Genomic DNA, 26652 nt, shown 5'->3' on the forward strand with positions numbered 1-26652 from the left:
TCTCCTGGTCAGGGGTTGCAATGGCGGCATGCCGAGCAAGTCAGACACAATCTCTATTTCAATGGCTGCAGATTTAAGATGATTCTGGGGGATTATCAGATGTTCCCAAGCAGACAGGAGCCATGTGTCAAGAACAGTGCCACTTAATCCTTTCCTTTGTGCAAACTCTATTTGCATGCTGTTAAGTTTTCCTTTGTTTACATTTGTCCTGTGCCCATTTTCTTTTTGCTGTGACAAGTTATTGCACAATGCACATTCTCATTAGTGTGGATGCCGCAAAAGTTTATGATGAACCAGAATTTAAGATTGTTATAAATATTTTGGAGGGGTAGTGCCTCTGACAGCCAGCACATACAGGAGGAGCAAAAAAAGGCACAGAGAACAGAAAAAGTCACAGAAGGAAATTGTATGAAGTCTCTCTGATTTAAATGGCGATCCAAAACAACATAAGATAAAAAGTGTTTGAGTGGGAATGTAACAGTGAAACAGAGAGAGAGCGAGAGCAAAAGAAAGAGAGAGAGATGGTGTTAAAAGGCAGATGTAGAAACTGTCAGTTACAACCTCCAACAGGAAACAGTGACTTCCGCCTGCTGTGCAAGTTGCCTGAAATGCAGCAGTAGGTTTAATCATAGCCACTTAGACCATCATCCTGAATCAAGACTACTGCCCTGTACCATACAGAGTCCTGGTTGACTGGAGGAACAATGGTACCAGCCCAAGATGGGCTCACCACAGCATCAGGGGACACCCTGTCTCTGCCACAGGAACAGGCAAGTGTTTGTCTTTCTGTCCAGTTCTGATATTTCTGTTGCCCTGAAGTTGCTAAAAAAATAGATGTGTTGCTGAACATTGAAAATGACGCACTTTAGAAGCTCAATTCGAGTTATTAGTCAGAGGAAGAGAGATTTTTATCTTCTCCATTTGTATGTATGCTTTTGACCTGGGTCTGAATCAACATGTTTACTACGTGATGTCGGAATGTAGTGGGGTGTTGGTGACGTCTCCTACCCATTTGCTTTTTCACATTAATTGGACTGGAATTTGATATACAGTATAGTTATTTATGTATCACATGAAATTTCATTCATCCCTCTGAAATGAAAATAGATTCCGGTTTAACTTCTCACTTTCCATGAGTCAGTTTTAAGGACTTTTGGATTTGATCGGAATGCCTGGAAAGTCTGAGGTGGCAAAGCTGAGTGTCTTGTGGATCGGCCAGGCCTTGTGCGCACGACTCAGTGTGTTAGATGGTGAAGAATGCAACTTGAATTGTTTTTGTCCCTGAGCCTTTTGCAGTATTCACCATCAGGAAGCTCATTCCAGAAGTCTGTCATTTAAGTGTTTCTCTACAGATTTGCATGCCTGTGTTCCTCAGTCCAATTCAGATATTTTCGTTATGAGAATTTAACATTTTTTTTTTTTTTTTTTTACATGAAAGGCAAATCTGGTGTGTTAGTGTGTGTATATAATGACACTTGGATGGTTAATGCACTAGTTGGTATATTTATTTGTCATTTCTTCTTCTCATACATCTTGCAATCCCCACAGACAGCGTCACAGTACAACAGGCGTTCACAGCACCGGCTGAGACAGGTGGTGTCTGAAGAATTTTTTTGTTCTTTTAAAATATTTTAAAACACTGCTATTTTGCAGGAGACTAACTGCCAGTCTTTGCCTCTCGTTCTCCTGCCTGCTCACTAGGTCTCCCCTGGTCAAGTAAGGAAGCTGGGAGTAACCAGGAAGCTTAGGGAGAGGAGAGTGAGTGCCTTTCGTCATTAAGCAGGGCTGTGCTTGCAAAAGCCCTTTCGTCAGTGATAGATTGCTATCTCTGGCTGTATTTGACGCTGTGGAGAGTTACTTCTGGATTATGAGATGCATGCTGGTGTGGGTCTGTTTGCCGCACAGGACTTAAAGGAAGAGGAGAATCCAGAGGAAGAACGGAGGAGACACAAGGAGCAGGAGGTAAACACACACCCAGACCATGTGACTTCTGAGGTCTTATCATAAAATTATGATCGGCCCTCCGTATCTGTGGGGGATTGGTTGCAGGACCCCCTACAGATAGCAAAATTCATGTATGCTCAAGTTCCTTATATAAAATGGTGCCATATTTGCACATAACATACACACATCCTCCCATATACTTTATCTCAAGATTACTTATAATGCCTGATATAATGTAAATGCTATTGAAATGGTTATACTGTATTGTTAAGGGAACAATGACAAGAAATAAGTCTTTATATGTTCAGTATAGACCCAACTATCATACTGCATCTGGGAAATTATAATTAGAAACAGAGACTATAAATAGATTCTCTCTCTCACACACACACACACATGCAACACAATGTTAACACTCACCAACATCCAAAACTACACTATCAGTTCATTTATGTGGATTCCTCATAATGGTTGGTATGAAGTAAATTCAAGTTTTGCTTCTCGGAACTAAATGGAGTTGTTTTTTTTTTTTTTAAAAGAATATTTCCGATCCATGGTTGTTTGACTCTGTAGATGTAGATCCCACAGATACGGAAGGCCAACTGTAATTCAAAACTGGAGTATTAAACTGTTAGGCTTTTCTGATGTACAGCCACAAATTTCTGATTAGGAAAAAGGGTTTGATATTACACACATATCGGTACACTACATGTACAAAAGTAAGGGGACACACCTCTTAATCATTGAATTGAGGTGTTTCATTCAGACCCAATGCCACAGGTGTATAAAATCAAGCACCTAGCCATGCAGTCAGGTTTACAAACATTTGTGAAAGAATGGGTCATTCGGAAGAGCTCAGTGAATTCAGGCATGGTGCTGTCATAGGATGCCACCTTTGCAATAAGTCAGGTCGTGAAATTTCTTCCCTACTAGATATTCCATGGTCAACTGTAAGTGTTATTATTGCAAATTGGAAGCATTTAGGAACAACAGAAACTCAGCCACGAAGTGTCAGATCTCGTAAAGTAATAGAACGGGGTCACCAAGTGCTGAGATGAATAGTGCGTAAAAATCACCAATACTCTGATGATTCAATAACTACAGAGTTCCAAACTTCCTCTGGCATTAACTCCAACATAAAAACTGTACACCAGGAGCATAATGGAATGGGCTTCCATGGCGGAACAGCTGCATGTAAGCCTTACATCAAATGCAATGCCAAGCGTTGGATGGGGTTGTGTAAAGCACGTCGGCATTTGAATCTGGAGCAGTGGAAATGTGTTCTGTGGAGTGACGAGTCACGCTTCTCTGTCTGGCAGTCTGATGGATGAGTCTAGGTTTGGCGGTTGCCGGGAGAATGTTACCTGCCTGACTGCATTGTGCCAACTGTAAAGTTTGGTGGAGGAGGGTAATGGTATGGGGCTGTTTTTCCAGGGTTGGGCTGGGCCCCTTTGTTCCAGCAAAGGGAAATCTTAATGCTTCAGCATATGAAGACATTCTGGACAATTTTATGGAACTTTGTGGAAAGGGAAGGACCTTTTATATTCCTGCATGACTGTTCTCCAGTGCACAAATCGAGGTCCATAAAGACATGGTTGGGTGAGTTTGGTGTGGAAGAACTTGACTGGTTCACACTGAACCCTGACCTCGACCCCATTGAACACCTTTGGGATGAACATGTCCAACATCAGTGCCTGACCTTACAAACGCTCTTCTGGATGAATGGGCAAAAATTCTCACAGACACACTCCGAAATCTTGTGGAAAGCCTTCCCAGAATAGTGGCAGGTGTTATAGATATAGGGGGAACCAACTCCATATTGATGCCTATGGATATCATAAAAGTTTTTGTAGATGTTAATGGCCAAGTGTCCCAATATCTTTGTCCATATGGTGTATGTACATGCTACACATATATAAAGATGAAATATAATTAGATTTAATATGGTTTGCTATATTTGGATTGTGTGTACGTACGTAATGATGGATTGGTCAAAATCCTAGAGTGAAAAAGAAAAGCACTAAATTACTAAACTTACTGTAATTTCATGTAACTGCAATTTGTCTGGACTTGAAAAATGACAGACCAGAATGCAGAACTAACCAAATAAAAACACATTCAGCAAGTGGCAGAAAATGTGTTGCCATCTGACTTGTTCTCAGTGTTCTCACTTGGACTTCATTTTATCATCCTTCTCAGTTAAAACCTCTGTATAAAGAGCTGCTCTACACCATAACTCACAGGCTGGGAAAAACATCTATCAAGGAGCAGTTTGACGATCTTCAGCTCCAACGCTATATAATGGAGGTGAGCATTTAAGGCAACGCAAAAGCCAAGTAGGATTCCTTGCCACACAAAGTGGGGGCATTAAGTTGCAGGGGGGAGGATTACCTGGTTCACAATGATTTTCTCCACCTGCCCCTAGTTCTCAAAATATTCATATAGCATTTTTTTAACCAGAAATCAATGATTTTTTTTTTAACTGAGAAATGATTGAGCTGGCTTTATATATGGAGTCATACACATTGGGTTAATACAACATCTGTGAGTGTTTCATTAACATTGTGCATTATGGACAAGTCTTTCTCCGTTCCAAGGCCTTGAACATGACAGAGGATGAACACAAGAGCCTTTTAGACAGTGTACGAGCGATGCAGGTGAGGACATGCACTCTAAAAGACTAGCAAACCTGCCAACGATGCTTATTTTCTTAATATCGTATACTGTGGAGAAATGGTAAACAGTTTTGCATATTCTGATATACAGCATCCAGCTTACTGTCTGATGGTCACTGTGAAGCAAGCTAAAGACGTTTTGGGAAAAGACATCAGTGGTATGTCATTTATGCACACAAGTGGGGTCTTTCTAATCAATGGTACTGCGAGGTTTCATTGGGAGTATCGTTGATTCAAAGTCTATAGTGGGCTAGATTACTGGGCATTGTGAATTATAGTCTGGTTGCACCCAGTTGAGTCTAATGAAGTAACCAGTGGGAAATGGATTAAACTTGTCAATGAGTAGTAACATTTGTGGATTTCAAGCCTTGGCCCTTCACTGTTGTAAATCATTAGCACGATTCTTTCTGGTCTTTCTATGGGGCAGGTCTCAGTGACCCTTACTGTCTGCTGACCATCATACACAAGAAGGAGGAGAGCAAAAAGAGCTCACAGGCAAAGTCCTCGAAAGTTGTGCTGAAGGACAAAATGCCATCAAAGAACATGTACCAAACAGATGTCAAAACGCAGACGCTGAACCCCATCTGGAATCAAACATTCGTAATGTGTGGGCCTGAAATGAACAGTTTTTATTTTCTCTTTGGTCTTCATTTAATTTCATATGAACCTTTCTGTGATCCTGTCCTTAATGATAGTTTCTACATGTTATTTGAGGAAGGGGAACTGTTCATTATTGCATAATTTAATGTCTCATTTCAGGATCATTATTCGTCTTAGATACAGTTACTCCATACTTTAGCGTCTAGAGAAGTGATTTTTTTGTTTCTTGTTTGTTCATTTAGTGTACCTTGTCATTTTTATTGTCGTTTTTACATAGTATGTGAAGATTCACTTTAATTTTGTGCTTGTATATATTATGCTGTGCTGTGTACTTGAAACTGTGCTGATTACCTTTTTTCTGATTCTGGCAGGGAACTGGATCACCCTGAAGATGCAAGTTTATACTTGGAGATGTTGTAAGTCTGCTGTGCCTGGCAAATGGTTTCTCACCTTTCAGTTTGCCCATGTGATATGCTGCTGTCCATTCTCTTTCTAATATCCCACACATAGGTTCATTCTGTATTTCGTGTCCTGTTCTCTTCATTCTCTGTACTAGAGAGAGTCGGTTTGTCCACAATACTAAGGGCTGCACCTTCTTGTTTCAGCTGGTAAAGGAACTTCAGCTTTCATTCTGTGTGGGTTAGGAAATACAGAGAAACAGACATATTTCAGACATCTTCTTCTTTATCTTCTTTCTCTGCATCTTTTCCACATTTAATTTGGGGAGTCATATGCCTCTTTCCCAGTGAGACCCTTTTCCTTTAAGTCCATAACTTTCAGTTATCTTTGTTTCTATGTCTTTCAGTGATAAGGATGAGGAGATCACCCTAGGACAAAAGCTGGAGGAGATAAGATCCAACTTTCATGGAATTAAGAGGTTTTCTTGAGTTACACATTGCTCTTTGTACTTCCTTAAGAAATTCAGCCACGCAGGATTTTATGCTTGGTTTACACTGTACTGATATAATTGCAAAATGATGTTCCCATTTTGATTCAACGCTCTCATGAATTTAAAATTCTAGTTATATTACCTTTCCGTAAGACCTGTTCATCGATTGAATTCCCTCCTTTTCAGAATGATCAAAGACGCAAAGAAGGAGAAAGGCCAAGATGATTTCCTGGGAAACATCGTGCTGAAGCTGAAGGTGCTGTAGAATGTGAACATTGCAGATTTACGACACTGTTGCACATTATGCAACAGGACACATACTCATAACAGCAACCATCTATTTTGTTCCGCTTAAGCTTCAAAGATAAGTAATTGAAATGATTATACTTTTTGTTCTCTCATGTTTACTTCTCCTAGGTGATTCAGCTGAGTACTTTTTGAAATGATCTTCTGGTGTAATTCTTTTGTGTAATTCCTTATAATACATTCAGCATCTTGTTCACCCGATGTTTGTGCAGGACCTGCATTGCACAGAGGACTGCTGGTATGTTCTTGAGCCACGGACTGAGACCTACCCTAACAGAGGAAAATGTCACCTGCAGCTGAAGTTCATCCACAGGGAGGTCAGCAATCTTCAGTTTCAGAGCACTGTTACTAGAATTGCACGGCTAGATTTGCAAAATGTCAGTGTAACATTGTGTAAGCCTTGACGGTTTGACTGAGACGTTTTGTCATCGCCAGAGGGCCAACGCGCTGACCACCGGTCGCAGTGCGTACATGAACTACTCTGGCATCTTGCAGCAGTTTGTACATTCCCACATCTCAAAGCAGCAGGTATGACGCTGCAGCTCTCACTCTGGATATCTGTCCATGAGGTCACCTCAGTTGTGGTTGGCTAAGTGTCACAAGCTGTTAATCTCTCTTCAGCAGAGCAGTGGGCCTTGGAAAGGGGAACTGTGTGGACAGGGCCAGACTCTGCTAGAGCTCTTCGCCACGCAGAATGACCTTTCCCCCTTCCTGCAAGATCTGGCGTGAGTTCTGCGTGTGATCATTTGTAGAGAGCAGCTTAGTTCCAGTGTGCAGATTGATGGTAGTATGATTGCATCTGCCTTTGCAGGAAGTGGGTAGCTTACAGCAAACTGTATCAGAGTCTAGAGGTGGATCCCACAGTATTGTTTAAGCAGCTTACCAGCATCGAATACCACTGGGATCAGCAGGAGTTGCCATATCAACAGGTCAGTTAATACATAAATAAAATCTACACTAAATGAAATACTATTTACATCTGTTTACTGTTTACATGTGCTGTACAGCTACTTTTGAGCATGCACAGTACTTCCATGCACTAATTTCCCAGTGAAGCATGCCTGTTTCGTTGTTTGTCTAATGTGGAATGTTTTACGTTTATTTTAAGTGGTAAATATAGGTTGAAGTCTTCCTACTTTCTCTCCTCCCCTAAAATTATTAGTAATTGAACAGGAATTGTTTGCATAATGTGAATAAATCCATAACTCAGAGAGAACAATAACACTGGTATACAGTGATTTTGGTGCCAACAATGTCTGAATGGTTTTATATTACGTTTATGGTGCTGATTAAGAATATGACTTTGGTTTTGCCAGATTGTCTGTAGTGTCTGAGATATTTAATAGTTAATTAATTAATTAACGCAACATGTTTGAAAAGCATTCAGAATTGCAAGAATATTTTTATTTTAGTTACAACTAGTAAGTAAACAGTCTAATATCATACAAAAAAATAAATTAAAAATATCTAACAGTGACAGGAAAAAGTTATGTATGATTGGATTAATATAGTATTAATTAGTTGTTAATTGTTATTAATGTCAATGCTTCAAAAAATGCTGTTTATGCGATTTCCTTTTATATATGTCATCAAGACAATCACGTTGGAGACTCCAACAGTAGTCTGCCATCATGTGTATGTCCCATCTGCCTTGATATCTCTCCTCTGTAGCCTTCATATCCTGGTGGAAACTCTCGCCTTGTTCCTCGCTGAAGTCTCCAAGGTTATCTGGAAATCTGTTTAAATGGCTAACTCCCAAATTTCTTTAGTTAGCAAGCATATCTTGCACCAGTTCTTCATAATTGTCTGCTCTGTGATTACCCAAGTAGTTCTTCACAACAGAGACAAAACTCTTCCAGGCCGAAACCTCAGTGTCATTCATGCATTTGGTAAAATCGGAATCGTTCATGAGTTTACGAATCTTAGGACCATCAAGTCATAATGTTTACATGTATTTATATACTTATTTAGAGAGAACTTTTTGGGTATAAACCAAGACTGGGTTGACAAACTTAAACTGTAGCCGACTTCTTTCTTCTGCAATTCACAGTTGAATTCTGGCTTCAAAAAGTTGCTTTTATAGCATTGCAGGCCTACAAATTGAAATACAGAATAATTGTATATGATATTTCATTACCTATGATACTGTTAAAGAGTCAAAAGACAGACCAAAAGCTATTGCATTTGTTATCACACACACATTCACACATGCATTGGAGGAATGCATGGATGTCCATTATCTCAAAAACTAGAACCATTTCAGCAAAAGTAATGGGATTTTTTTAATTCAGCACCCTCAAAATACTCTAAATCCATTCAAAAAGCCTTGGTACCTTGTAGACCTGTGTAATAGTTTACTTGACTTGACTTTAAATATTCCATGTATCAGTTATGACAATCAGTTATGTGATTGTTTTTATGTTTAGAAACAGGAACTTGGAGACTCTCTGCATGGCTTCCTGCAATACGGTCTGTGTCTGGTTTCCAAGTACAGAGACATCATCCCCCCAACCCCCAAAGATACCCCTCGTCTTCAGACCTTGCTCAGGTACCCTGGCATAAGCTGCATGAGCAAAGCGTTGGATGCAACACAGCAGAAATATCACTGTGTTTTCTATTTGCAGTAAAGTGCAATGCGCATATCTGATGCTACATATATTTTTTTGTGATAGAGTTCTAGTTCAGATTTGCAAGACGAGGGCCTTTCAGAAGTTGAATCCTGCTCATTTTGACCTGCATGAGGAAGTCATCGATGCTGTGCAGGTGAATGTGTCTCTTTATGGCATTGCTACTATATCTTGATTATTATCCCATACAAGAAGGTAAAATGCAAAGATAAATCCATTTCAATGATAGTAATTGCAATGATTTTTAAAAAAAAAATGCTTTTAATATAAATGATTGAAATGACTAACATTCCCTTTGGATTGGCAATGAACAGATAAGGTCAGTACGTGATTGGTGTTGTGTTTGACATATCTGTTGAAATTACAAGTTTATCTTTGAGTTACAGGTGGGCACACAGGAATGGTTCAACATTAAGAAGGGTCTTCACCAGCCTATGACAAAAGTAATTTTCAAATTCTTATTTCGTTCTTTCTGTTATCTTTCCTTATGAAATTCTGGAGCTCTATTCATCCATGTAGCAGCTGCTAGGTTTTCACCGCCTTGTTTTTTTTTTGTTGTTGCGCTATTTGTTTACTTCCCATTTTCTAAATCCTGTTCTTCCCACTCTTTCTCAAGGAAATATCGGAAACAGTGAATGCTCTGTCCAGCCTGATTGAAGAAGTGCGAGAAGACATACGGCTCAGCAAGGACGTGTGGAACAAGGTCTTTGTCAGGTGGGGCCACCTATGGACACTCGTGCCTCGCATTAGCGGTTCCGGAGGATGACCCTCTCAGAGGCCTCACAGTGTGTGCTCACCTTGCCTCCCGCAGTGCTGTGCAGCTGGACCTGTTCACTGTGGTTTATCAGGAGCTGGACTCCCTGGTGAGTGGCAGTGCCCACTATAAGGGCCAATTTCACAATACTTAACCTGTGGTAAGATTTGACTTAGGCTTTCACCTAAGTTCGCTTCGTGCGAGTTCCCTGCCAGACAGTCTTCTTTACCGGAGCAAAAATGTCAACTATCTGTGGGTCCATGAGGACCGGATTGGGAAACATTGCTCTCAAGGCAGTGGGTTCAATTAATACACTTAATTAATATTTGGGGGAAAAAATGGACCAAATGTGCAATTTGGGTTTCACCCATTTTTGTCCCCAAGACTTATGTTATGTTATAACAATTACAATTACATTACAATTAGTACCTTTATGTTTCACTAGCTACAATACAGTAAAAAAGAAATTTCATCCATGCAAGACACAAATATTTGTAATGTGATCACAGTAGAGAACTATAACGGTTTTTGATAAAATATTTATGCTGCCAAGAGAGGTGACTGCTTGCCTTTTTTGCGCAGTTCATTTTTGATTGTAGATAATTATGTAATTTCTTCATACATTCTGTCTTTTCCTTTCCTTGTGCCCTTTTGTGATTCCCTCTGATCTCATATCCCCCTGCCTCATTATCAGTTGGTGACTGAGGTGCGGGTCACCATGGGCCAAGTGGACACGCACATGGACCAGGCTCTGGCCAATAGCTTGTTCCCAGTCTACCTCAACCTCAAAGCCATCCACAAGGACAAGGCCTTTCTACAAAAGAGGTCATCACCCTTTGCACCCCATAATGCAGATCAGTGGCCCATTTAAATAAAACATCCCTATCCCATATAGAAGAGCAGTAGTTGTGCACCTCGTAATACTAGCAGAGAGTGACTTGATCAGAGGATTTAGAGGTGGACATGGTGTCTGTCTTTTTCTGGTGGATACTGCTGCAGGACCAAACTGCTGGAGCTGACAGACTTCCAGGAGTGTTTCCGTGATGCTCTGCCCTTCTGGCTGAACAAGGCTTATAATACGACCCTGGAGAGGGTTCAGAGGGCAGTACAACTAGATATGGTATATTTTAGTACTTTTATCCCACATTCACAGTCATGTTTACATTCTATCGGGTTCTCTAACATCCCTCTTCCTCACGTGTCACCCCCGTCTCACCCATGCTCACCCCTGTAGCTGCAGCCCCTGCAGACAGGCATGGTGCCTGTGAAGCACAGCTCATCTGCGGTGGACCTGGCTGCCTGCCTGCAGCCCATCTGCCAGCTGTGGGAACATCTGGGCTGGCCCGACCCCGAGGAGGGCTTCATGCTCATGGTCAAACTGACTGAGGTACGCCAGGGATTAATGTAGATGGCGTCAGAGTTCTGTCTGTTATGGAGAATTTACACTGTGTTTTATTTATTTGTACCTATGTGCAGGACATTTGTAAGATTGCGGTGACATACTGTCATCTGATAAAGCAGAGGGTGAAAGAGCTCTCTGCGAATTCTGACCCTGGAACAGCTGTCAATATGGTGAGGGGGCTGGAATCCTTTTGCCCTGCTGTCCTCCGCAGTGTCTGTACAGTTCTTGTTGCCAACAACATGAAACAAACACTTGTGAGAGTCTGTGCCTGCAAACCAAGAAATGTGCCTTTTCATCAGAGGCTTGTAATCAGATGTTCTGCGCGTGACCCTAACCCTCCTCTGCTTCTTATTCTTCTAGTTGTGCGTGGTAGTGAACGACCTGGAGTACCTGTGCACAGTGTTGACCCGTCTGCCCCAGCAGCTGAACTGGGGCGGGCTACGCGAGCGCACGGACCACGTCATCAAGGAGATGCAGTTCAACAACACCCTGCCATCTCAGCTGCAGCACACCCAGAGTGTTCTGACCCGGGAGATCCGCTTGGCTCTGGAGACACTAGGGAAGCAGGTATGAGGACCCTTCGCTAAAATCTGTTTGGAATTTTGGACGATAATGAAAACCCAGACGGAACAATTTAGACCATGTGTGACCATGAAGGCATCTGTGTCAGTGGTTCACACAGTAATATCAGATGATGATTTGCCCAAAACTATGTTTTAAAATGCTCTATGCTTTTTGATTCTAGCTGCGTTCAGACATAGAGAAGCATGTGTTGAGCATGGCGACCCGGCGCAAGTTCTCCTGCACGTCCACGGAAGATGTAAGGAGCATCAGCGTGACCATAACTGAGAGCAATTTCACATGCACATATACACTAATCCCTGTCATCCCATAAGCTCACTTTAGCATGCAAGACACCAACATGGCCTTAAAGATATAAAATAGCAAACCTTTGAACTGAGTCATTTAATGATTTATTAATGACTTTTTCATCCTCACTGGGACTGGCATTCCAGGCTGTACGCCCTCTGATGGGGTATCTGGAAAATGAGCTGAAATTTATGAATGAGAATTTGGTGCAAGAGAGCTTCAACAGGTACAGAATAAATTTGTAAGGTCACATGTATCCAGTTAATTTTATTCCAGTATTTCTAGTTTTCTGTTACTGCATCACAGGCTACTTCATCAGTGACCTCTCTACTCTTCTCGCTCTCCCACTGAATCAGCCTTTTGGCTCCACTATGGACTAACTCTGTACAGATCCTGGACCAAGTGTCCCGGCAGAAGAGTGGGGTGACAGAGTTCTACCAGAGATTACACTACACCCTGCAGGTATTTTCTTGTAAAAGGACTAATACGGGTAGCCATAGGAACAGTTTCTAGGACTTCATACATGTTTTCTACATGTATGTTCATGTATGTGTTCCTAATGGAGTTTGGATACTGACCTCTGCTGTTCTTGCAGTCTCTAGAGCAGTGTTTTCATGCCGAAGGGAACGGTCTGTCCCTGGATACACTGCATTCCGATCAGTTTAAGGTGAGGTAAGGCTGATGTGCAGTACATCAGCATTTCTTCTTCAATAGTACCCTTGTATTTTAAGAGTATATGGAGTATGGTGTGAGGAGATAGCTGCATTAATGACCAACAAATTGCTTGTTAACTAACCTCAGGATTAATATTTATTAATGTTATCTCGTCTTATTCTGTGCAGAGTCTGAAAGCACATCTAGGGCTGAACTCCCTGAACACCTGTCAGCTGATTGATAAGTTCATGGAGAAGAAGGTGCGGGAGCAGGTATGAGAGTCTCTTACTTACGGGGGATTGTTGGGATCATATCTGACCATAAAGTTACACAGGATGCCAATCAGCCATGTCCTCGGGTGAATCACCTCTTTTACAGAAGGACTACAGTGGTGAGAAATATGGAGCGGTTACCCTGATTGGCTCTTACAAGAGATCAGACCAGAAGCTGCACATCGAGGTGCTTAACGCTGTTAACCTCATTCCCATGGACTCCAATGGTGAGAGGACTTGAGTTTAACATGAGATGGCTTTATAAACACTTGCATGTGGATTGTTAATGGGCAATACCAGCATTATGGATGTGACATGCCTCAGAGTATAGACAAGCTTGGCGTCAAGGAGGCAATTTGCGTATCTTTTTATGTAATCTTTTGGGTTGAACATTCCTCAAAATTTATGTATTAATTTACATTAGAAATACATAACATTTTATCAACATTATGAGTTTGACATCAAAAGGGCCTTTTCTTGGAATTGCCCTAATTATTATATTCCAATGGTATGTGTCAGAGAACTCATGTCCCGTCATGTCCATTTCAGGTTTTAGCGACCCATTTGTACAGCTCTCCCTGGAACCACGGCACGTTTTCCCTGAGGTGGAGCATCGCCGCACACAAATCAAGAACCGTGAACTCAACCCACTCTTTGAAGAGGCTTTTGAATTGTACGTCCATCCAGGTGGTCCCTAGCTGACCTTTCTAAATAGCAGCCTGAGTGGCATCATGGACCTAACAGGGGTGCAACAGGCATTGCAAAAAACTTTAGAACAGAGTTTTGATGTACGAATGAGTCTCTTATAAAATCTCTTCATGGATATAATATGTAATTTGGAATGTTCTAGGCTTATATTATGCTTCAGCACGTGTGCAGACAGATAATTTGTAACAGGAAGCTCTGAGAAAAAATAAAAGAATCAGATTTATCACATCATCAGAAGAGCTCAGCTTCCGAAAGAGACGGGAAAGATGGGCTGACACTGCTGATGTCAGCGTAGCATGAGCGTGCCGTTTCTCTCCCTCGCGCGCAGCCTGGTCTCACTGGAGCAGTGCAACGCCGCAGGGGCCTCTCTGCTGTTAACAGTGCTAGATCACGACACCATTGGCAGCGATGACTTCGAGGGAGAGGCTTTCCTATCCCTGAGGGCAATACCAGGGGTGAGCGGCACAGCCTCTCAGGCCCCCACACAAATAAGACTGCCCCTCATGCACCCAAAACCAAACGGTACGTCCCCCGTCTTCTCCCCCACAGCATGGTCATGCAAGGTATACTGAGATTTGGAGATAGCTGACAAGGAACACACATCCCACTGCAGGAAATTGCTGCTCTGTCTTCTCACATTGCTGTGTGACATTGTGAGCAATGCAGTAACTGGATAAGCTTGATACAAGTGTTGCCTTCATTTATACATCTAAGGCCACGTCACCCAGTGGTTTGAGTGGTCAGATAACAGTGCTTCTTGGTGGTCGTTTACACTTGTATTTAGCAATGTCCACTTGCGATCTGATCGCCCAAGATCCATTTTAAAACAAAGGCTAAACAGGCCCTTCGTAAGGTCTCATTGTAGCCCTCGAGGGTTGATGTTGAAACACCCATTCCACTCTGTATACTTACAGGCTTCCTCTTGTGCTCTAAAAACATGCATCTAAGTGGAGTCTCTAAATTGTCTTTAGTGTGGGATTGGGTGTGTCCTGCAAGGGACAGATGTCCTGTCCAGTGTTGTCTACTGCCTTGTGAAGTTCACATTACACAAGCTCACTCTGTTTATCTGTGAGGTTTTGTAGTGGGAGTGTGCAGTAAGGATCTGTGGTGCTTGATTTTAGAGGATAACATCCTGAAGCTGCTGGAGGCTAGGAAGGCAGACCGTGATGCACAGGCCTTCGTCAAACTGCGCCGACAGAAGGAGAAGTTATCCCTGGAAGTGGAACAAACGTAGAGGGTGGAACCCAGTCGGAGAGCTGTTAGAAAAAGCCTGTTAGCATCATCTTTGTTTTCTCCATGTTATTGTTTTTACCTCTTATCAAGCAGGCGTGAAGTTAGACAACAGTCCCTGCCTGTGATTCTGTGATGCAGTACAAGCGCTGCCACCCATACCACAAGTCGCATCTTCCTGAGGATTACAGTGTCGATTACCACTGAAAAGCAGCCCATCACCTTCCCCAGTTTTAGAACAGGAAGCCTCAATCACAAGCCTGCTGGTACCTTGGACGTTTCACACATCTTGTCTTTTTAAAGTGCAGAGAACCAGTCATGATACAAATGCCAGTGATTGTAAAACAAAGCAGAGCATGTTAATCCAAAAATATAAAAATTTATTTTTCTATACAAAAACAAAAAGACATGATGAGACACTGCTGTCCAGTTTTCTAGGGCAGATGGCGATGACCGTCCCCACAGTGTGACCCAGAGGTCCAGCAGTGGGTGGCTAGTAGGTCCCATCTGTCACCTTGCACCATGACAAGCATGCGACTAGTTTTCTTGAGTGTTCAGTTATGTAGAGGAAGATTCATAGATCATTGATCAATATTCCACACCTTTAGATACTGAATATTGACTGGAATATAAAAAAAATTAGTACGTATACAATATCCAGAAGGTAGGGGAGGAAAGAAATACTGAATGCCATGCCCGTTTGTATCGGCAAACAGATGTCGTTTTGTAATGGAAAAATATAATAAAAAGCTAAATAAATGATTGAATATGCCCAGTTTGATTGTGTGTTTTTCCTCAGTTTTCCAGTTAAAGGCAATACAGCTTAAACCTGACAGGTTTAACATTTAAAATTTTATGAGAATTGTTTATTATAACATTGAGAAACTTGAGAGAAACAAGTCTTGTCCTTAGGAGTCCAAGCATGTAGTGCTGGCACCCCTGTTGTTTTTGTTCTTTGACTCCTTGGCAAATTCCTTGCCCAGACTAAAAACCAGTACGACCAGGTAATGAGGAGAGATGTAGACAGGTGTCCATCCTCAGTAACCAATGCAACACCTGTTAATGTAGCTGTATGTCTTGTTCCGTTAACAGTCCACCACAAGGGAAACCTCTGGGTTAAATCTGACGAAAGACGCAGGGCACAGTCAGAAATTTGGTGAGCTGTGGAGTTTGGGGCAAAGTCAGGAAGGCAGACCCAGCGCCTGCTGGTGTTCCGCACAGGCCGGGCACTCGCTAGAGCTGGCACAGCCCTCGCACAGCAGCCCATGTTGGCAAGGTAACGTGACTGAGCCCAGCTCACCACACACTGCACAGCACAGCCGCTGTTTCCTGAATACTGCCTGTGGGAAACGCAAAGAGGGAGGGACTGTGAGAATGACGACTTTGAGTAACTCCCCTTACACATATATATCAGTCCTACCTTCTATGGCTACCCTTCGCCCAAGAATATGACAAGCGAGAATCTGCTTTGTCTATTACCTGTTCCACAGTACGCAGGCAGGTGCACAGTTGCGCCTGGAGACTGCACACAGCCTCAAGGGGCAGACGGTGCAACAACTGCAGCTGATGCAGGGACAGGTGGGGGTTTTCTGCATTCTGCAGACTCTCCAGGGCCTCTTCCAAGAGACTGGCCTGCCGCTGGGCCTCCTCTTCCCCTCGCTGCGCCTGCTCTGCCTCCAGGGCCAGCCGGCTCGTCAGAACCCGGGACTCCTCAGCATCTGCCTTCATGATCGCCCAGGACTGTGCAAAAAAATGAGAGGGAGTCCTGTAATGCAGTGTTTCACAACCCAGTCTTTGGGACCCCCCCCCCCCCCCCAACACACATGTACCAGGTGTTCTTGATTGTTTGGGAGCTGGGTGGGAGCAAAAATATGAACTGTCTGGAGGTCCCTGAGGACTGGGTTGAGAAACATTGCTCCCCTACATAGAATTAAGGGTTTGGTGCTTCTTTTTTGGATGGAATTTGTAAGGCTCTAAGGCTACGTTCTCACTGCAGGGCTTAATGCTCAATTCTGATTTCCTGCTCAGATCGGAGTTTTTGTTTGCCTGTTCACATTACGCTTTTTAATGTGGGCAATATCAGATTTCAATGTGAACGGTTCACTATACTGAACTAGCGCAAAACAACAAAGACGTCACTTTATTGATTCGAAAACTGCCTGGTTACGATATGAACCTTCCAGCTTTGCCTGAACAGATTTATCTCCCCAAATACTTATTAAATCCAGCATCTCACTGTCCCTCCACTGGCCAACTTCTGTGCTCTCCTCCATGTTTGGCACTCTGACGGAGACATATGGTGACTTCCGCCTGCGCAGAATTGTGACGAGCGTCGATCGGGAGTGACGTAAAAGTATCATGAATTTCGATTTCGAGGTCGCATTGCAAAAAATCAGACCTGTATCCCATTTATGACCACATACTGAAGTGGCCCAAATCGGAATTGAAAAAATCGGATTCCCTATGACTTGTGCTGTTCACATTGTCATGAAAAAAATGCGATCTGAGTCACATATGAGCAAAAAATCGGATTTGGGCCACATTCATCCTGCAGTGTAAACGTAACCTTAGGGTCACTCACCTGGGCCATCTGCCTCCAGCTGTGGTCCCAGTGTTTCAGCACCCGGTTTGCATCCTCCACTTCCTGTTTCAGTCGTGTCGCCTCCATACACAGGCCAGAAGGATGCAGGGTCGGGGGTGTGCCGGGGGAGCCCTGTGATGGAGGGAGGTGCTCCCAGATACTGCAACTCATCCCATTTAGCCCTGCAGGCAGAATACATTTACATTTACTTATTTAGCTGACGCTTTTATCCAGAGTGACATATCATTGAAAAAGCTGTTTTAATACCGACCAAGAGAGCTGTGTGATGGACCCAGAAAGCTGCCTTCTGATTGGCCAGGTTGTGGCAAGTGAGCAGAAAGGAAGGGGGATGTTAGTGCTCTGATTGGTGGTGAGGGTGAGGGTGAGCGGAATGGGGCGGAGCTACTGAAAGAGCCAGGAATGTTGACCGGTGCAGAGCTCTGTAGCTGGCTTCCTCCTGCAAGACATAATGGGAGGGTAACGGTGATAAAGAAGCATATTTCAGCCACGTGTACCTGCAACCTTGTTCTTTCTGTTACTACTCACAGTTCTAAACACATAAGGACCTAAACTGATCAGCAGACTGGGCTTGGGAACTCAACTCATGGTTAACCATGAGGCACTTTTCGTCTGAAGTTCATGAACCTAGTTCCTGGTTTTTATAGTTCCTAGCCACTTTCATGTGCCATCTTCCCACTGCACAACAGGTATTGTGACCTTTATGTTAAATAAGCACGGGAGATGCATAAAGCTTGTAGGTTAAACCTCACACATAATTTCATAAAAACCTATATTGCCACGCCAAAACAATGGAGGATGATCAAGTCATTTTGCTAGTTATTGGGGGGATCAATCACGAGGTCTGAAAAATTGCGACAAATCACATTTTATTTAAGTTTTATTTATACGGTACACAATATGTTCATAATTCATTATTAAATCTGGCAGAGTGATCAGAACAGATCGATCTTTCATCCTCCAAAGAACAAAAAATTATTTACAGTTATGCTGCTAATTAGCACTGGCAAGTTTCACTGCCAGCACTGGCGATATTACACACAAGTACTCCGGTTATTGATCGAGTTTTCTAATGCAGAAATAAGGAGATGCAAGCAAGAGAGGTATTCCTTAATGCATTTAATGTAACTAAGATACGGAAATAATTCTATCTGCTCAACTTTTGACCCATTACTTCTATCTTTCCCTGCATTTCTGGTCATTTCTAAGTAATCGCCAGTGCTTGTGGTCAATCAATCAGCAACGCGTCATATGTCCCACCCAGTAGGTTTTCGTCAAGTGAAAAGTATCTACTCTGGAGTAGGATCTAAAAAAATGTTCACAAACTACCTCCAAGGAACTACAATCAGGTTGAGTTCGGACAGAAGCTCCTGGTTCCTGAAAAAGGTTCATGCAGTGGGAAAGTGCCACATCACACACCAGTAGAGGACCCCTAATCACAGCCTTTGACCCCTTTCACTTTGATAGTATCATGACTAAGCTGTTACTCATGAATCTCCACTAGAAGCACATACTAACTCCTCATGTGAAGGGGACGATCCATTCTTTAGCAAAACTCCTTGATCTGGACAAAAGCTAGACTGCTGGATCATATGTACAACCTGAAGCATCTATACTGATTACCTTTCTGAGGAAATGCATGCTTGTTCTCACTCCATTTCTGGCCGATTTGGTCAAATATAGGTTTATTTGAAAGCATGTTTTCACAAAATTTCTAAATGGTTTGTAGAAAATTTCCTGGCAGCTGTCTTTACTGTGACTTTCATCCCCATCACTGTCGACACCGGAAGGAGACTCCAAAGCAGGCAATGACATCTCTCCTAAACAAGCGTTTACCATTCAAACACGTCTGCCTGACAAAAAACTACTGAAGCAGACTAGCCAGGAACCTCATGTACCTAGAAATGGGGCAAACACTTAAAACACTGAGCAGGTTTCAAGCCTGCTCACCCCATTCATCCCATCTCTCAAACTGCAAATCAATCACTCATGTCGCAACCAACATCCTAATACAGAGAATCTAAATGAAAAAAAATTATTCCCAAATAATTTTAATTTGAAAACACTGTGAATGTGTCAAGACTCAAACTTTGTACAAAGGACTGTATCTACACGAATTTCAAGGATTCATAGAAAAGCATGAAATAATTTATTAGGAATGTTTGTGGGTTCCGTTCCAAACAGGAAGTGGGAAGTGCTTAGTGAGAGTGGCGCTCTGTCTCACCCTGGATGGGGGCTGCAGTACTGCTGTCAAGGCTCTTCTCCAGGGCCGACATGCCAAAGTCGTTCAGGTCAAGATCATCCAGAGCTGACTCTGAAAAGGCACAAAAAAATTACATATTTACATATCATATGACATAGAAAAGAGTAAATATAAAATATATGTGTATACATGTGAGGCATACTAAGGAAAATTCCTAAAACAGAGCAAGTGCTAGCAATTTCAAATGCCAAATGCCACTTGGTGAGCTCTTATTTGCTCTACTTAACAGCTGAAGTGCCTAGTTACTGAGCTTCCTAAGTCAGCTCCTGCTTTACCACAATAGTATAATGATCTTCCTTGGAGTCAACATCAATTATCAGCCTGGAGAATGTGGGTTTAAGTAAAACCAAACCCTTGCACAAAACTGCCAGTCAGACTCACCAACAACAGACTCCACGGTGTCACTGGTGGGGTAAAAGGGTAGGGCATTGGCATTCATGCCAGGAGATGGGCCAGGAGGGGCGGGGCTTGGGGGCGTGGCAGCCAGACTGGAGGGCACACTGGACGACATGCTGAGAGGACTGCCCACTGGGAGGAAGACCATCAGGTCCTACATGGAACGACATAGCATGAATCTGGTGCTAGATCATTTCACAGGCTGCTGGAAACAGCAGATGTGTCTAATGACAGCTCGTGGAAGACGAGAGGATGGGACATTACCTGCTTACTGTGAATGTGCGTCGTCTCTCTGCAGCGATGCTCCACGGAGATAGTTTTCTGTTTCGCCTGTGCGGTAAAACAGTGCTAAGATTAAAAAAAGAAGCCCCAGCAATGCAGAGCAATATGCATCCATTCCAAAAGAATCCTGTCAAGACCAACCTGGTCCTCTCGCTCAAAGCCTGGTGCCCGTCCGTATCCCCCGTCTCCCACCCAAGGAGTCAGAGGGGCATCTAGGCCGGGTGAGTCCTCACCAAGCAGCCTTCCTCGGAGGCCTTGCTCTGGTACACATGCACCACTAGAGGGGGCAAAAGGGGCGCCACCAATACCAATGCAGCCTTGGGGGCTCCCGGGGCTCCCCTGGCCTGTGTCATCCATCATGGTCCCTGACGGCAGCGGGGAACTGGGGTTTAGGAACACCTGCTGGATTTCCTCATTAATGCTAGGATCTGTGCAGAGAGAAAAACAGGCTGAGCTCTGTGTGCTTAATGAGAGGGTCACACACACACACACAGCGACAGACACACATCCAGGGCACTGGATATAATGCACTGGAAAACAACAGCAGAAAAGGCAACAAGCAATAAGAAGAGAATGAAAAGTGCTTACGCTCCAAGTGCGCAAAGGCACAGAAGGGGCCTCTAGGGCAGGCGCCAGACTGCTGCATGTCATTACACTTAGTCGACTTATATATCTGACAGGAGGGAAAAGAGAAAACAAAACAGACTGTCAGATATCTATCATTTCTGTCCATAATGACAGAAATCACCCATACACAGTCAAAAACAGCACAGAAAACAACACCTTACAAACAGATTAAGTACACTTCCATACAATGGGAAAGCAGACCATACTCAGGGTTTTAAAGGAATAAATTGGTCTCTAACCAAAAACTACTACATTTCCAAATAAATATGTTATTGCAGCCATCAAAACGCCACTCTGTACAACAGGGGTGCCCAACCGTTTTTATTTACAAATAAAATACCCTGAGGTCCCGAATCGTGATGGTATATTTTGCCGCTGAAGGGGTGGGTTGCATCGATATATTTTGCTGATCCGGGGGAGAATAAAACGTGGCTCCATCGGTATATATTGCTGACCGGGTGGGGGGGTCCCCCTTGGTAAATTTTCCCGATCACAATTGACCGGTTGGCCACCAATGAAATAAACCATCATGCATTAATTATGTCGCCATCGACCCGGAAACACGATCGATCGTGCTCGACGGGTTGGGCACCCCTGCTCTACACCGCTACACAGAGGCTGAATGCAGAGTAACAATGTTGTGAGCTCCAGCTGCTGCAACTACAATCTCTCTGGAGGGAGACCAGATAGTATGATGGCAATCGCTCCCTAATCCTTGAATTTTGTGCGTGCCTATAAATCAGCAACACACCAAAGGGGGACCTCGGGTACATCATTATAATACAACACGATTACGATTTAATACTCATTTTATGGCGGCGGATCATACCTCTGGGTGGAACTGCTGCTCAGTGCGAGTGTGGCAGTACTGACAGCTCTCCGCGCTCTCACACTTGCTGGGGTCACCCCACTCATCACTGTGCTTCACAGCAGGGCAGGGCAGCGCTCTGAAAGGAGAGGGACTGAAGCTGCTGACCACTGACTAACGGTGGAAGAAAAAAGATTACAGCAAAGTGTTTGGCCGTTTTGGTGCTGCTACTGTTCATGAAGAAATTACCATTAATTAAGAACCTGCCATTAAGAAATGTACAAGCACAACAATTAAACCACACACCAGAATGCATTTCTGCTAATATCATTTTTTAATGATCTCGATTTTTGATTGGTGTGTTTGTCCACAATCGATGCAGGAGGGCATCAAAAATTTCAAGCCAAAAATTCAGTGGCTGCTTTAACGGAAAGGGGGCTTCCTCAGTGACGAACCTGTACTTATGTTTGTGCGGACTGCGCCGACGGTCCTTGCTGTTGTGATAATACGGACAGGCGTAACCTTGGCGACAGAGGCGAGGCGGCTTCTTGCACAGCTCCGTCTTGTAATGCGACAGCACGTAGTTGTTATCTGCGGGCAGCCACAGATAAAAACACTGCAGTGAGGCACCTTCTGCGGGACGTGAACAGGTGTGAATGAGAGCCTGGGGAAGCAGACGGAGCACCTTGCCAGCTAGGTTCCTCAGCCAGGATCTTCTCTATGAGGGCCGTGCTGGCCGCCAGTCCCGACTGCCCCTCTCCAGCGGCTCCCTCCGTGCCCCCAGTGCCGGCCTGCGCCTCGATCATCTGCACCTCCCTGCTTGACGTGAAACACCAACTAAAACGGTTAATTCTGTGCAGATTCATAGACGAAGTGCAGGATTACATATTTTTTTTGCAACCTGGCCTATGTAAATACAGTTTAAGTATGACTGGAAGCTTGGTCTGGTATTGAGCGGTCGTTAGTGTTTTCTCCCTTTTTCAGCCCTGTATATTTGGCTTTGATTTGACCACCTCAGCCACAGTAATTCAGTCACCACCTGAGAACCTGTGAGATGCTGAGATCACTGTTCAGATCAGCATTTCCAGCAGTGTTGGTAGCAGGGGGCAGTAGAGTGTTATACTGCAGGAAGGGAGGTACTTCAAAGAAAAGCCTTTCCACTGTGCTTAATGTCATTATCTGATATGTGTTCAACCTTCAACATCCACCACCCTACATACTCTATTCCACTTCTAAAGATCCCTGGAATCAGTGTATTCAGAGTGGACCACATTCAAAGAGCCTGTTCCTTATGACTATCTACAAGGCAACAGAATGCATATGAATGCCACGCCGCTCCCACCCATCGCAGGCGAGCAACAGAGCGTACCTGATGTCGTAGACGGGACTGCGTAGGTCGTGGGAGCCGTGGGCAAAGGCACAGTGGGGGCCGTTTTTGCTGCAGTGCCCCTTGCTGTCAGTCTCATGGATGCAGGAGCCTGTTTTGTAGTAACGGAGGTGATACCGTCGCTCAGTATCGCCAGCTGTCCGGTGCAAGAAAGGGCATCTGACGCACAAACAGAGAACTAGGCTGAAATGTTAATATGTCAGTTTCATTATCTAACCCTACATATTTTCAATACCAGCAATTAAACTGCAGCATTACATGATCTGTATCACATATATGAACATATATCTAAAACATCTAAGCAGATGCACTGACTAATTAACACTGGTTGATCCCTGGTTAGAATGCAGGTGTTGAAATTTGATAATTCACATGTAGGAGACCTGCATAACACAAGCCTGGTTTTAGAATAAATTCAGTTTTTATTCCATACATTATAGTTTATTCCGTATTTATTCCATACTACTTATAGTTCAATTATGATTCCATAGGGGAATTTTCAGTTCCTTTGGTCTTCCAACAGACCCTTATCTTAAATCGGTGCCAGAATTGTGAGTACATGAGAGGTACTTCATTGCGCCTGTGGTTGTCAGCAATATCACATTCTCCGCAACCTTTGTTGAGACTGATGCTCAAACAGCTAACCGGCATCTCTACACCGATCGTGACATTTGCCGCTACCTTCAATTCACGCAACCTGCGTTCCGGCTCCCGACCGCAAACTCACTCGTCTCCATCGGGGCAGGTTCCCGTGCCCTCGTCGTATTTGGTGCAGTAGATGTCCGGACTGTAGTTGAACGTGCCGTCTCTGCGCCGAACCGGACGGCGACGGCGCTGGTTGAGGAAATGCCAGTGAAAGCAGGCAAAGGGGCGGTGCTGCGTGCACTTGTGCTGCACAAAGAGCGGGCACTGCTCCGTGCGGAACTCCTTCAGGTAACTGGGGTACAGAGATCGACACTGACACTGAGATCGTGGACAGGGATCGTGTCGCGCGGATCGGGCTGATAGCATCAGATAGTCAAGGGCAGCTAACATACACAAGTGTACAGGGAAATGCGTTGATTGTTGGCAATAATCTGGGCACGTTTCACTTCATCTGAATCATAATGTAAATGAGTGACAAGCATGTGGTGCATTGCATGCACATTATAGAGGGGCATTCATAGTCTCTCAGTAAGTGTGCCGTTATCTGGTCATGAAAATGTCTGCCTATTTTATTACTACCTGCAATCTTTAAATTCGCAGGTACCTCAAAACCATCAATTCACTGTTTTGGCACAACTAAAAAACATGTACTTTTTATAACTCAGACCACCTTTATGTAGATTTATTTTAAATTGTGTGTTATACATGTGAATAACGGCATGATGTCTTTTTATACGGAGAAATCGTTATTATTAAAAAAAATCCTATAAATAAATAGAATAATCTTCCTATTTGCTTAAATCAGTGGCTCCCGAATGACAGAAAATCCGTCCTTGTAGCAGTTCGTTCTTCTCGGCCAATTAGATCTATTCAAACGTATCGATTAATAATAAGGCGGAAACAAATGAGGAGCTTCACGCGCGATGTGACCCAACAACCGTGTACACAAGAAGACAAGCAGCTTTTGCGTACCATGTTCCATATTTACAAAAGACAGCGGTAACATATTAAACGCCCGCCGCAGTAACAACCGCCTATTTCTGGACTGTACCAAGTGAAGGTTTTCGTGTGTAGGCCTCCGCTTCAACCCTGCGTCGGTTTGAACTGGTACAAACCGGTACGGACCAGTTCGAACGCGAGCACCATGCCCGCCCAATTAGCTACAGATAGCTATAGCTCACCGTCGTCGCTTGCCATGTCAGGTGCGTAATGGCCTATGACTGCAAGTGCACGTGAGGGTGTGTTGGCTACGTACGTGTAGTGCTGCGGTTTCTCGGGCTGTACGTGCAGTACGTTAGCGGGAGACGTCGAGCCGCCAGCTGACGAGGAAGAAGAAGAGGAGGAGGAAGGTCCGGCACTGGCTGCAGTCCCCGAAGTGGAATTGGCCTGTATGGCCGCCTTCGACATATTTCCTTTTCAAACGCTTCTCTATCTATTTTTACTGTTCTTCGCGCTTCGAAGTCCGCATTCTTCTCTGAAGTGCGCCTGCGCTTGGTACTAGGAAGAGGAAGCCCCGGACATCAAGACCTTTAAAGTATGATGGGACGTGTAGTTCCCATGGATTCTCATTTAAAATGTTTTCGTTAACTGTATATGACTGTGCTATTGTGTAATTTCTCCACACAGTGGTGACCATTTTACATTGTTTCACAAGGATTTCGTGAACCTCATCTACTCGATAATATTTCCGTAAATGAATGCATCGGCTTATATTTGAAATAATTTCACATCGTACTTGCTTAAAATATTTTGGCTCATGTTGCTTTTTGGCGGGAATTTTTCTAGTTTTAGTTGTTGAATGGGAATTTGAATTACATCGACAATTATTGACACCAAAAGGTCACAACATAAAGACAGAATTTGCTCTAAGCTATGGCGTTGTGCCCTGGTGTGCAAAGTTTTTGGTTGTATTTCAGGTTGCCTGTAAATGTATGTAACTTTCTTTACGTGGCGAAAGTGTATTTTCACTATGAAAAAGTCAGCTATCCAATAAAATTGCAAAACTTTCTCCGAATTACTAAATTGCAACCGTATTTGTTTTTATCATGACCCGTCCTCAAGAAAGCATCTTTCTTCTATTTAAGTTCTGCACTTCCTTCTTATAAGTTCTCCACCCAAAACCCATTTCGAAGTTCAAATGTCTTAATGGTGGCGGAAATTTTACAATTTATCTGAGTAGTTTTATATGATTATTAGTTGGGATCGAGGCTGTTTATCCTGCACTTTATTAAAAAAGCTTTCTAAATGGTCATGTCTAACCACTATCTAGGATAAACCGCAGAACTATCGTTTGTTCTGCCGTTCATGCTTCTGTATAAAAAAGGAATATAGAACACTTTACATTCAATTACATTTCGTCTTCAGGGTGAAAGAACTCCTGTTCTGTTTTCGACTTCACAGAACAATATACTGGCGCCAATGACTTACTGAAAGCTAAAGGTCTAGTACTTTCACATATAAGACTTCTGTGTAGAAACTGTACATTTAGAACTTTATACTTTCATTTAAATACTATCATTAAATTTGTTTACGTTTCTTTGCCCCACATGGGACTTATTTCTTCCTCTCAACAAATGTCTTGGCACAACTGACTGTCAATTGGTTAGTCGCGCTATAGAACGAACCAATTGGATGGTAATATAAAAACTAAGTCCAATAGGTTTTTCTTCAACCAATAAACGCAAGGGCTGGGTTACTTCAACCCAATCGTCGAT

At 43.3% G+C, this 26652-nt stretch overlaps 2 protein-coding genes across 9 annotated transcripts in view; one reads left to right on the forward strand and one right to left on the reverse strand.

Annotated features, from left to right (window-relative positions):
• Positions 1-15702, forward strand: part of unc13d (unc-13 homolog D (C. elegans)) — a 17765-nt gene extending 2063 nt beyond the window's left edge. For 2 of the 3 annotated variants that reach the window (XM_072712227.1, XM_072712225.1), the window contains exons 2-35: positions 682-774; positions 1553-1593; positions 1702-1758; positions 1906-1962; positions 4144-4251; positions 4542-4601; positions 4711-4777; positions 5047-5224; positions 5591-5635; positions 6025-6096; positions 6295-6364; positions 6627-6731; positions 6850-6942; positions 7036-7139; positions 7226-7343; positions 8841-8962; positions 9087-9177; positions 9428-9484; positions 9658-9755; positions 9853-9904; positions 10490-10620; positions 10795-10915; positions 11030-11182; positions 11272-11367; positions 11558-11764; positions 11943-12017; positions 12214-12293; positions 12424-12529; positions 12663-12734; positions 12910-12993; positions 13100-13220; positions 13543-13666; positions 14030-14223; positions 14823-15702. In XM_072712227.1, coding sequence (XP_072568328.1) covers positions 705-774; positions 1553-1593; positions 1702-1758; positions 1906-1962; positions 4144-4251; positions 4542-4601; positions 4711-4777; positions 5047-5224; positions 5591-5635; positions 6025-6096; positions 6295-6364; positions 6627-6731; positions 6850-6942; positions 7036-7139; positions 7226-7343; positions 8841-8962; positions 9087-9177; positions 9428-9484; positions 9658-9755; positions 9853-9904; positions 10490-10620; positions 10795-10915; positions 11030-11182; positions 11272-11367; positions 11558-11764; positions 11943-12017; positions 12214-12293; positions 12424-12529; positions 12663-12734; positions 12910-12993; positions 13100-13220; positions 13543-13666; positions 14030-14223; positions 14823-14935 — 3342 coding nt within the window. In that variant the 5' untranslated portion in view covers positions 682-704 and the 3' untranslated portion in view covers positions 14936-15702. The remainder of the gene's footprint in view (positions 1-681; positions 775-1552; positions 1594-1701; positions 1759-1905; positions 1963-4143; positions 4252-4541; positions 4602-4710; positions 4778-5046; positions 5225-5590; positions 5636-6024; positions 6097-6294; positions 6365-6626; positions 6732-6849; positions 6943-7035; positions 7140-7225; positions 7344-8840; positions 8963-9086; positions 9178-9427; positions 9485-9657; positions 9756-9852; positions 9905-10489; positions 10621-10794; positions 10916-11029; positions 11183-11271; positions 11368-11557; positions 11765-11942; positions 12018-12213; positions 12294-12423; positions 12530-12662; positions 12735-12909; positions 12994-13099; positions 13221-13542; positions 13667-14029; positions 14224-14822) is intronic. The other variant, XM_072712226.1, reaches the window with a different exon arrangement.
• Positions 15291-26632, reverse strand: unk (unk zinc finger). 6 transcript variants are annotated; one of them, XM_023836876.2, is made up of 15 exons: positions 25194-26632; positions 24021-24127; positions 23276-23384; positions 22592-22725; positions 22362-22497; positions 21928-22045; positions 21060-21144; positions 20613-20899; positions 20454-20519; positions 20175-20343; positions 19755-19844; positions 17784-17969; positions 17513-17694; positions 16411-16671; positions 15291-16271 (listed from the first exon to the last, which is right to left on the reverse strand). In XM_023836876.2, the coding sequence occupies exons 1-15, from the start codon at positions 25343-25345 to the stop codon at positions 16113-16115; spliced, it is 2241 nt and encodes a 746-aa protein (XP_023692644.2). In that variant the 5' UTR covers positions 25346-26632; the 3' UTR covers positions 15291-16112. The 6 variants fall into 6 exon arrangements, with proteins under 6 accessions (XP_023692644.2, XP_023692643.2, XP_023692642.2 ...); XM_023836875.2 differs by having other exon boundaries at positions 23276-23471; XM_023836874.2 differs by having other exon boundaries at positions 22592-22722; positions 23276-23452; positions 24021-24230.
• Between the last annotated feature and the right edge of the window lie 20 nt (positions 26633-26652).

The sequence above is a fragment of the Paramormyrops kingsleyae genome, chromosome 5, assembly GCF_048594095.1.
Source record: "Paramormyrops kingsleyae isolate MSU_618 chromosome 5, PKINGS_0.4, whole genome shotgun sequence".
Classification (NCBI taxonomy): domain Eukaryota; kingdom Metazoa; phylum Chordata; class Actinopteri; order Osteoglossiformes; family Mormyridae; genus Paramormyrops; species Paramormyrops kingsleyae.